The sequence below is a fragment of the Pseudophryne corroboree genome, chromosome 7 (genome assembly GCF_028390025.1).
Source record: "Pseudophryne corroboree isolate aPseCor3 chromosome 7, aPseCor3.hap2, whole genome shotgun sequence".
NCBI lineage: Eukaryota > Metazoa > Chordata > Amphibia > Anura > Myobatrachidae > Pseudophryne > Pseudophryne corroboree.
Window position 1 is genome coordinate 507275972 of NC_086450.1, and position 12174 is coordinate 507288145.

The 12174-nt window shown below is 51.2% G+C and overlaps 1 protein-coding gene across 10 annotated transcripts in view; it reads left to right on the plus strand.

Moving 5' to 3' along the window:
- Positions 1–12174, plus strand: part of LOC134945852 (uncharacterized) — a 154711-nt gene that overhangs the window by 64491 nt on the left and 78046 nt on the right. For all 10 annotated transcript variants that reach the window (XM_063935385.1, XM_063935384.1, XM_063935382.1 and 7 more), the window contains exon 12: positions 5526–5816. In XM_063935385.1, coding sequence (XP_063791455.1) covers positions 5526–5816 — 291 coding nt within the window. The remainder of the gene's footprint in view (positions 1–5525; positions 5817–12174) is intronic.

Consider the following 12174-nt stretch of genomic DNA (forward strand, 5'->3'; position numbering starts at 1 on the left):
TAATGATGAGGTTATATGATAATCAGTGTGTGATAATGATGACATTATATGATACTCAGTGTGTGATAATGATGAGGTATATGATACTCAGTGTATGATAATGATGAGGTTATATGATAATCAGTGTGTGATGATGATTGTTATATTATACTCAGTGTATGATAATGATGAGGTATATGACACTCAGTGTATGATAATGATGAGGTTTGATAATGTCAATTATTGCCTTGTAACATTAGCTATATACTTTTTATGGACTAAGTACGTAAGTGGTGCACGGAGTACCGTAAAGGTACGCACTTAGCATAGCAGACGCTAGACCGAGGGCGCGACGCACGAGCGACACATACGCTCGCGGGCTTACGTTTAGTATCGAGCACGCTATAGGCGGCCGAGTACCGCAATGCTACGCTATTAGTGTAGCGGACGCTGTGTCCGAGAGTGGGACACGAGCGGCACAGACGCTCACTGAATGACACACAGTAAACCTTGCTAACAACACGCTGTAAGGGTACGCTTATACTGTAAACCTTAGTACTGTTATACTACAACTAGGTGCTTCATCGCGCCCTACGGGCGCTCTTCACACCGTCGCAAGGGGCTACGCCCCCTTAACCCTTGCATGCCTTTCTGGGGTTCAATTTTTGTATTATATGGAGTATCACCTGCATTCCTTTGTTAGTGGTTAAATATTGCACAATGAAAGGGCGTGCGATGGTGAAGGAGGCGCAGCCCCTTGCGACGGCGTGAACAGCACCTGCAGGGCACAATGTATAGAATGTAGCAGGTGCGGGGGGTGGGGGGGGCTGTGGATGGGGGAGGGTGTCTGTAGATGCAGCGGGTAGAGGGGGGGTGGAAGCGGGGGGGCCCGGATGGGGAAGGGTCGGGAGATGCTGCGGGTGGGGGAGGGGCAGAGGAGTGGGGGCTGCAGATGGGGGATGGGGTCCGGAGGCACTGCCAGTGGGGGAAGGGCAGGGGTGCCAAGGGTGGGAGAGGGGCAGGTGCGGGGATGTTGCGGATGGGTGAAGGGTTCCGGAGGTGCTGTGGGATGGGAAGGGGCAGGGGTGGGGTAGGGGTTCCGGAGGTGCCGTGAGTAGGGGAGGGGCAGGTACAGTTGGTGCGGCGGTTGGGGAAGGGGGTCCGGAGGTGCTGCAGGTGGTGGAGGGGCAGGTGGGGGAAGGGTGGATGAGGGGGGCACCGCGGATGGAGGAGGGTGTCTGCAGATGCTGTGGGTGGAGGGGGGGGCAGGTGTGGGGGGAGACCTATATGGGGGGTGGATGGTGGAGGGGGTCTGGAGGTGCTGTGGGTGGTGGAGGGGCGGAGGAGTGGAAGCTGCGGGTGGTGTAGGGGGTCTGGAGGCACAGCGTGTGGGGGAGGGGTGGGGTTCCGCATGTGGTAGAGGGGAAGGTGCGGAGGTGTGGCGCATTGGGGAGGGGTCTGGAGGAGCTACGGGTACTGTACCTGCCAAAAAGGTAGTTGGAGGGTATGCAGTAACAGGGCCAGGACAGGGGTGACAGGGTCAGAACAGGGGTGACGGGCCAGGACAGGGGTGACAGGGTCAGAATATGGGTGACAGGGTCAGAACAGGGGTGACAGGGCCAGGACAGGGGTGACGGGGCCAGAACTGGGGCGACGGGGCCAGGACAGAAATTACAGGGACAGGATAGGGGTGACATGGCCATGGTAGGGGCGGCAGGACCAGGACAGGGGTGACAGGGCCAGTATAGGGTTGACAGGGCCTGGATAGGGGTGACAGGGCCAGGATAAGGGTGACAGGGCCAGGATAACGGTGACAGGGACATGACAGAACACAGGGCACGGGAGAGATTGGTATTAGGGACAGAACAGTGGTGACAGACAGATGTGTGTTACCGGAGTCACTGCTGCTGTTCCACTCCAACCTCTTGGGATCTGCTGCTGGTGGAGACTTGGCATGGCTGACTCTCTCAGGCTGGAGTCCTGCTTCCTCTGCCCGTCCACATCCCTCCCCCCCCTCCTCAGTCACACACCGAAGACCTCGAGCAGCTGCCGGGCACTGTGGTAAGGGGAGACTGGGAGTGACTGGTTAGCCCCCAGGAGACGCTGTGGCTAGAGGGAGGAGGGGGCCGGAGCCTGCAAGCAGCGCGGACTTCTGCAGCGCTACCCGCCAGCTAAAGTGTGTGGAGGAGCTGGGCGCACCTCACTGCGGGCGGCAGCACTGCAGCTAGCGGTGGGGTTGCCGGGGCTGGAGATAACAGAGGCAGTACGGAACCTGCACAGCGGCAGGTGCCCCACAAAACTGCAGCTAAGAAGCGTGGACTGTGCCAGAAAGTGACGCTCCTCCGCGCCAGAGAGACCCTGCTGAGTATGCTGATGTGGGGGGTCAAGTACACAGTGAGCCGGTGCCCGTCTGTCTGTACGGCATACCCCCTCACACACCCCCACACCTCCCAACCGTCCCGATTTTCGCGGGACAGTCCCATTTTTTAGGGTCTGTCCCGCTGTCCCACCCGTGGGCCAAAGTGTCCCGCGGTGGTTGTGGTGGTGGGGGGGGGGGGGGGCAGTTGGGAAGCTCCTGTACTCGCTGTTCTGCTTAGAGCAGCGGTGAATTTAGTGGAGACAGAGGGCGGGATGTACTAAACGAAAAATGCGGTAAACTCCCTGTTTACCGCATTTTCCAGATGTACTAACCCCCGGCCGGCAGGACAGCGCCGCGGTGGGGTACGCCAGCTTTAGCTGGCGTACGTCCATAGAAGCCTATGGGCTTCTCTCCGCGGCGCTGTGTGAGGGATCCGATCGGATCCCTCCCAGCATGCCCTGCGGCCGCCCCCGTCACCCCGCGCATGCGCAGACTGACTTCTGGGGCTGAATCCCGGAAGTCAGGCTGCCGCTGCGCATCGCGGAGGACAGCTCTTATCGGAAGAGCTGTCCTCCGCAATGCTGATCGCATATGTTAGTACATATGCGATCAGCAACGTAGCGCAGGGTGGCGATGGGCGACGATGTACATTAGTACATCCCGCCCAGAGGGAGAGGGGGCATCAGGGGGTACGGATTAAGGGGGGGTTCCAGCAGCAGAGCCGGATTAAGGGGGGGCAGGGGGTACGTACTGTTGGCCCCACAGTTTTAGGGGGCCCCCCGGCTGGAGTAGCTCTGTCCCAGCTCAGAAGCTCAACCCCCCCCACCCCCCCGCGTCCTGCCAGCAACAGCGGCAGCATTGTGCTACAGTCAGCACACGCTGCTACGTGTAAGCAGGTCTATGGTGGTGCAGAGAGGCAGCAGTCTCCCTGCTTTTTTCTGCCTGTGCGGGTGTGTAGGGGGAGCGACCACCTCCTCTGGATTTACCTCTAGCTGAGGGGCCAAAATTCCATTAAAAAACCACTGAAATTTGCATAAGGGGCGTGGCTTCGCGGACGCGATTAGACCACGCCCCCAATCCCACAGCAGGCACAGCAATGAGATAAGACAGGAGAGCCCTAAGTGCCCTGGGCCCCCCAGACTCATAATCTGCCCCTGGGGGCATGCCAGCAGCTCACAGAGCGCTGGGCATGCCCCCTCACTGACGAAAACGGGGACCCTCCCGTGAAGCCACGCCCCTTTCGTTGACCACGCCCCCTTTTCGCTGTGTGGTGTTTTGTGTGTGTGTGTGTGTGTGTCCCTCCTTCTGTCTGAAGAAAGCTGGGAGGTATGCACCCCTGCCTGTGACATGACCATACCATCTGCTTCTGCTGCTGGTCTCCTATAGATTTGCCCAGTTCTGTGACTCATTTGAATAACTCCACCCACCACTGTAACTCCGCCCAGCGTTACAGCACAGAGTCACAGATTTGGGCTAATATATAGGAGATGATGTAACGCTTATTGACCTTGATAATAAGAAAGCTGTTTGAGCGATTGAGACGCTCAGAAACCCTTTGTAATAAATGGTGAAATACACAAGACCTGATAAGGTTCCAACACCTTCGTAAATATCTTTAGTATGTAAAAGGGGAAAAACAGTTACAGCCTATACACTACAAACCTAACATTAATAACTAAACAGAATAACATAAAACAAATATAAACAATAGCGAACGATCGTAAACACAAGTACACGGAGTGAGAATGAATGGCATACACAAAAGGTAACAAAGTGGCTACAGAGAACATACCATACGTGGGAATACTCGCATGCGCAACCCGGATCCAGACCTCCGATATCAAGCAGATGATCGTTGATGAGAGAGAGTACTGGCCGGTCAGGGGACAGTGGCCTTTATATACACACCCTACAGTACAATACAATGGTCCCTACAATCTCATTGTCCATTGGACACAGGATGTGTCTCTGCATTATAACAAAAGGTCATAGGTGGATTCGAACAGGTGGGCTGTGACTATTTCAAACTGCTCAGGTGGGAGGTATCCTCAGGATTCCCGCCGCATGGATAATGAACTGCAAATACAGTAAATGTCTGTAAACTACCTTTATACATAACTATACGCAGCAGCGAACAATCCTTTCCTAACCAACACCGGAATGTTTCTAATAAAATACTCTGCAGATTGATACTAAACACCATCGTTCAACCTTTGTCTGACCCTTCGTATCATGCAAAGAGGAATCCTTATGTCCACGAACCATTTACACTATACATACTTGCAGACATTATTAAGGGGAATATTATCTACAAAACACACTATATTGGTTAAATATGTAGCGATCGAGTCGCTCGCTAGATGCTCACAAACTCCGCCGTAAATACACATCTCAATGCGCAGGAGACGTAGGAGCATCCCCTACGCAACCTGAGGGGATGCGTACGCACGGGGAAGTGGGTGCACGAGCAGCGGGCATGTGCATTGGGGTTAGTACAAGGCATTGTGAATCACAATATTTTTCGACGTTGACAGGTTATATGATACTCAGTGTGTGATAATGATGAAGTATATGATACTCAGTGTATGATAATGATGAAGTATATGATACTCAGTGTATGATAATGAGGAAGTATATGATACTCAGTGTATGATAATGATGAGGTTATATGACACTCAGTGTATGATAATGATGAAGTATATGATACTCAGTGTATGATAATGATGAGGTTATAGGATACTCAGTGTATGATAATGATGAGGTTATAGGATACTCAGTGTATGATAATGATGAGGTTATATGATACTCAGTGTATGATAATGATGATGTTATATGATACTCAGTGTATGATAATGATGATGACGTTATATTATACTCAGTGTATGATAATGATGAGGTTATATGATACTCAGTGTATGATAATGATGAAGTATATGATACTCAGTGTATGATAATGATGAAGTATATGATACTCAGTGTATGATAATGATGAGGTATATGATACTCAGTGTATGATAATGATGATATATGATACTCAGTGTATGATGATGATGATGATATATGATATTCAGTGTATGATAATGATGATGTTATATTATACTCAGTGTATGATAATGATGACATATGATACTCAGTGTATGATAATGATGACATTGTATGACACTTATGTTCTCCTATCCATATATAGTGGCCCCGGAGGTGATAGAACCTGTGAGATTCTCTCTCTGTGACTCCGGGCAGGTGCTGTGCTCTCTGACACTGAGGAGGTTCTACCCTAACACTATTAATATCACATGGGCCAGTGGAGACCAACGTCAGTACATAAGATCACAGAACTCAGTAACTGAATCTGGAAGTGGGAAAACGTTTGATGCTAGAAGTGAGTGCACACTTCCCCGGGGTTTCCAGCCTCCTGTGTGTGTGACGTGGGAGCACAAATCTCTGCCACAGCCTCTACACACGGTGCTGACTGCAACAGGTAACAGTGTGTAACAGTACTATCTGACTTCCATTTACTAGGCTTCCATTAAAGGGGATATCCCCTGTAAGACACGGAACTCCATAGAGAGTGTCTCATGTGAAACAGCTAGGTGGGGGATCCTTACTTGGGACCCCACATAAGTCACTAGCGCTCTCTGTAGATATGAGTTGATGATCACATTGTGGGAGGGATGTAGTGAGTACAGAACACGGGGGGTTAATCAGAGTTGGTCGCAGATTTTGCTATGTGAGCAAAATCTGCGACCATACTAGTCACATGCTGGGGTCAGCCCAGCACAGGGAAAGGCCGCCCAGCAGGTGTGGCTCTGCCCTGCGATCTCAATTCAATTGGGATCCCATCGCATAGAGTTAGACCCCTGCCTACGCAGTGTGGCTGCATAATCAGGCGGTCCGGCACCATGCTTCTAACGGCCATGACACGCCTGCGTTTCCTGTTTTCTAATGGCCATGATACGCCTGCGTTTCCTGCTTTCTAACAGCCATGACACGCCTGCGTTTCCTGTTTTCTAATGGCCATGATACGCCTGCGTTTCCTGCTTTCTAACAGCCATGACACGCCTGCGTTTCCTGCTTTCTAACGGCCATGACACGCCTGCGTTTCCTGCTTTCTAACGGCCATGACACGCCTGCGTTTCCTGCTTTCTAACGGCCATGACACGCCTGCGTTTCCTGTTTTCTAATGGCCATGACACGCCTGCGTTTCCTTCTTTCTAACAGCCATGACACGCCTGCGTTTCCTGCTTTCTAACGGCCATGGCACGCCTGCGTTTCCTGCTTTCTAACGGCCATGACACGCCTGCGTTTCCTGCTTTCTAACGACCATGACACGCCTGCGTTTCCTGCTTTCTAACGGCCATGACACGCCTGCGTTTCCTGCTTTCTAACGGCCATGACACGCCTGCGTTTCCTGCTTTCTAACGGCCATGACACGCCTGCGTTTCCTGCTTTCTAACGGCCATGACACGCCTGCGTTTCCTGCTTTCTAACGGCCATGACACGCCTGCGTTTCCTGCTTTCTAACGGCCATGACACGCCTGCGTTTCTTTCTTTCTAACAGCCATGGCACGCCTGCGTTTCCTGCTTTCTAACGCCCATGACACGCCTGCATTTCCTTTTTTCTAACGCCCATGACACGCCTGCGTTTCCTTTTTTCTAACGACCATGACACGCCTGCGTTTCTTTCTTTCTAACGACCATGACACGCCTGCGTTTCTTTCTTTCTAACAGCCATGGCACGCCTGCGTTTCCTGCTTTCTAACGACCATGACACGCCTGCGTTTCCTGCTTTCTAACAGCCATGACACGCCTGCGTTTCCTGCTTTTTAATGGCCACGACACACGCCTGCGTTTCCTTCTTTCTAACGGCCATGACACGCCTGCGTTTCCTTCTTTCTAACGGCCATGATACGCCTGCGTTTCCTTCTTTCTAACGGCCATGACACGTCTGCGTTTCCTTCTTTCTAACGGCCATGACGGCCCTGCATTTCCTGCTTTCTAAAAGCCATGACACGCCTGCGTTTCCTGCTCTCTAACGGCCATGACACGCCTGCGTTTCCTTCTTTCTAACAGCCATGACACGCCTGCGTTTCCTGCTTTCTAACGGCCATGACACGCCTGCGTTTCCTGCTTTCTAACGACCATGACACGCCTGCGTTTCCTGCTTTCTAACGGCCATGACACGCCCTGCGTTTCCTGCTTTCTAACGACCATGACACGCCTGCGTTTCTTTTTTTCTAACAGCCATGGCACGCCTGCGTTTCCTGCTTTCTAACGACCATGACACGCCTGCGTTTCCTGCTTTCTAACGGCCATGACACGCCTGCGTTTCCTTTTTTCTAACGGCCATGACACGCCTGCATTTCCTGCTGTCTAACGGCCATGACACGCCTGCGTTTCTTTCTTTCTAACGACCATGACACGCCTGCGTTTCTTTCTTTCTAACAGCCATGGCACGCCTGCGTTTCCTGCTTTCTAACGACCATGACACGCTTGCGTTTCCTGCTTTCTAACAGCCATGACACGCCTGCGTTTCCTTCTTTTTAATGGCCACGACACACGCCTGCGTTTCCTTCTTTCTAACGGCCATGACACGCCTGCGTTTCCTTCTTTCTAACGGCCATGACACGCCTGCATTTTCTGCTTTCTAACGACCATGACACGCCTGCGTTTTCTGCTTTCTAACGGCCATGACACGCCTGCGTTTCTTTCTTTCTAACAGCCATGGCACGCCTGCGTTTCCTGCTTTCTAACGACCATGACACGCCTGCGTTTCCTGCTTTCTAACGGCCATGACACGCCTGCGTTTCCTGCTTTCTAACGGCCAAGACACGCCTGCGTTTCCTTCTTTTTAATGGCCACGACACACGCCTGCGTTTCCTTCTTTCTAACGGCCATGACATGCCTGCGTTTCCTGCTTTCTAACGGCCATGACACGCCTGCGTTTCCTTCTTTCTAACGGCCATGACACATCTGCGTTTCCTTCTTTCTAACGGCCATGACACGCCTGCATTTCCTGCTTTCTAACGACCATGACACGCCTGTGTTTCCTGCTTTCTAACGGCCATGACACGCCTGCGTTTCCTGCTTTCTAACGGCCACGACACACCTGCGTTTCTTTCTAACAGCCATGGCACGCCTGCGTTTCCTGCTTTCTAATGACCATGACACACCTGCGTTTCCTGCTTTCTAACGGCCATGACACGCCTGCGTTTCCTTTTTTCTAACGGCCATGACACGCCTGCATTTCCTGCTTTCTAACGACCATGACACGCCTGCGTTTCCTGCTGTCTAACGGCCATGACACGCCTGCGTTTCTTTCTTTCTTTCTAACAGCCATGGCACGCCTGCGTTTCCTGCTTTCTAACGACCATGACACGCCTGCGTTTCCTGCTTTCTAACAGCCATGACACGCCTGCGTTTCCTTCTTTTTAATGGCCATGACACGCCTGCGTTTCCTTTTTTCTAACGGCCATGACACGCCTGCGCTTCCTGCTTTCTAACGGCCATGACACGCCTGCGTTTCCTTCTTTCTAACGGCCATGACACGTCTACGTTTCCTTCTTTCTAACGGCCATGACACGCCTGCATTTCCTGCTTTCTAACGGCCATGACACGCCTGCATTTCCTTCTTTCTAACGGCCATGACACGCCTGCGTTTCCTTCTCCTCGTGGAGTTTGTATGTTTTCCCCATGTACTGGAATCTCAACTGGCTTCTGGCAAAATAAACATTCAGTAGGGAATATAGATTGTAAGCTCCACTGCGGTCCATACTGATGTGAGTGATTAATTACAGTATTCTCAGTAACGCGGTGTGGAATATGTAGGAGATACAGTAAATTACTTTATGAATAGCTGAACAAATTCTTTATTTAGATTTTCCAGATTTCATGAACAAATTTAATATTTTTTTCATCATATTCAATTTCTCTGACGTCCTAAGTGGATGCTGGGACTTCGTAAGGACCATGGGGAATAGCGGCTCCGCAGGAGACTGGGCACAACTAAAGAAAGCTTTAGGACTACCTGGTGTGCACTGGGATGTGGGACAGCCGGCTTCTCAGCTCGTGCCTGCCCATGCGTCTCAAAAGCCATCAGGGGCTCTAAAACGCCCGCTACCTCAGATGGCAGACACAGACGTCGACACGGATACCGACTCCAGTGTCGACGACGAGGAGACTACTGTACATTCCAATAGAGCCACTCGTTATATGATTGCGGCAATGAAAAATGTCTTGCACATTTCTGATGTTACCCCAGGTACCACAAAAAAGGGTATAATGTTTGGGGAGAAAAAACTACCAGTGGTTTCTCTATCGTCCTAAGTGGATGCTGGGGTTCCTGAAAGGACCATGGGGAATAGCGGCTCCGCAGGAGACAGGGCACAAAAAAGTAAAGCTTTACTAGGTCAGGTGGTGTGCACTGGCTCCTCCCCCTATGACCCTCCTCCAGACTCCAGTTAGATTTTGTGCCCGAACGAGAAGGGTGCAATCTAGGTGGCTCTCCTAAAGAGCTGCTTAGAGAAAGTTTAGTTTAGGTTTTTTTCTTTACAGTGAGTCCTGCTGGCAACAGGATCACTGCAACGTGGGACTTAGGGGGAAAGTAGTAAACTCACCTGCATGCAGAGTGGATTTGCTGCTTGGCTACTGGACACCATTAGCTCCAGAGGGATCGAACACAGGCCCAGCCGTGGAGTCCGGTCCCGGAGCCGCGCCGCCGACCCCCTTGCAGATGCTGAAGCGTGAAGAGGTCCGGAAACCGGCGGCTGAAGACTCCTCAGTCTTCATAAGGTAGCGCACAGCACTGCAGCTGTGCGCCATTTTCCTCTCAGCACACTTCACTGGGCAGTCACTGAGGGTGCAGAGCGCTGGGGGGGGGCGCTCTGAGAGGCAAATATAAACCTTATACAAGGCTAAAAATACCTCACATATAGCCCATAGGGGCTATATGGAGATATTTAACCCCTGCCTGACTGGAAAAATAGCGGGAGAAGAACCCGCCGAAAAAGGGGCGGGGCCTATCTCCTCAGCACACGGCGCCATTTTCTGTCACAGCTCCGCTGGTCAGAACGGCTCCCAGGTCTCTCCCCTGCACTGCACTACAGAAACAGGGTAAAACAGAGAGGGGGGGCACATTAATGGCTATATATATATATATTAAAGCAGCTATAAGGGAGCACTTAATATAAGGATATCCCTTGTATATATAGCGCTTTGTGGTGTGTGCTGGCAGACTCTCCCTCTGTCTCCCCAAAAGGGCTAGTGGGTCCTGTCTTCATTAGAGCATTCCCTGTGAGTTTGCGGTGTGTGTCGGTACGTGGTGTCGACATGTATGAGGACGATATTGGTGTGGAGGCGGAGCAATTGCCAAATATGCAGATGTCACCCCCCAGGGGGTCGACACCAGAATGGATGCCTTTATTTGTGGAATTACGTGATGGTTTATCTTCCCTTAAACAGTCAGTTGAGGACATGAGGCGGCCGGACAATCAATTAATGCCTGTCCAGGCGCCTCAAACACCGTCAGGGGCTGTAAAACGCCCTTTGCCTCAGTCGGTCGACACAGACCCAGACACGGGCACTGATTCCAGTGACGACGGTAGAAATTCAAACGTATTTTCCAGTAGGGCCACACGTTATATGATTTTGGCAATGAAGGAGACGTTACATTTAGCTGATACTACAGATACCGTAAAACAGGGTATTATGTATGGTGTGAAAAAACTACAAACAGTTTTTCCTGAATCAGAAGAATTAAATGACGTGTGTGATGAAGCGTGGGTTGCTCCTGATAAAAAGTTGATAATTTCAAAAAAGTTATTGGCATTATACCCTTTCCCGCCAGAGGTTAGGGCGCGCTGGGAAACACCCCCTAAGGTGGACAAGGCGCTCACACGCTTATCCAAACAAGTGGCGTTACCCTCTCCTGAGACGGCCGCACTTAAGGATCCATCAGATAGAAAGATGGAAGTTATTCAAAAGAATATATACACACATGCAGGTGTTATACTACGACCAGCTATAGCAACTGCCTGGATGTGCAGTGCTGGAGTAGTTTGGTCAGAATCCCTGATTGAAAATATTGATACCCTAGATAGGGACAATGTTTTACTGTCGTTAGAACAAATAAAGGATGCATTTATCTATATGCGTGATGCACAGAGGGATATTTGCACACTGGCATCTCGGGTGAGTGCTATGTCCATTTCAGCCAGAAGAGCCTTATGGACACGACAGTGGACAGGCGATGCGGATTCAAAACGTCACATGGAGGTTTTGCCGTATAAAGGGGAGGAGTTATTTGGAGTTGGTCTATCAGACTTGGTGGCCACGGCTACTGCCGGGAAATCCACTTTTTTACCTCAAGTCACTCCCCAACAGAGAAAGGCACCGACCTTTCAACCGCAGCCTTTTCGCTCCTACAAAAATAAGAGAGCAAAGGGCTTGTCGTACCTGCCACGAGGCAGAGGAAGAGGGAAGAGACACCAACAGGCAGCTCCTTCCCAGGAACAGAAGCCCTCCCCGGCTCCTGCAAAAACCTCAGCATGACGCTGGGGCCTCTCAAGCGGACTCGGGGACAGTGGGGGGCCGTCTCAAATAGACCCCTGGATCCTGCAGATAATATCTCAGGGGTACAGGTTGGAATTAGAGACGGATCCTCCTCATCGTTTCCTGAAGTCTGCCTTACCAACCGTCTCTTCCGAAAGGGAGAGGGTGTTGGAAGCCATTCACAAGCTGTACGCTCAGCAGGTGATAGTCAAAGTACCCCTATTACAACAAGGAAAGGGGTATTATTCCACTCTATTTGTGGTACCGAAGCCGGATGGCTCGGTAAGGCC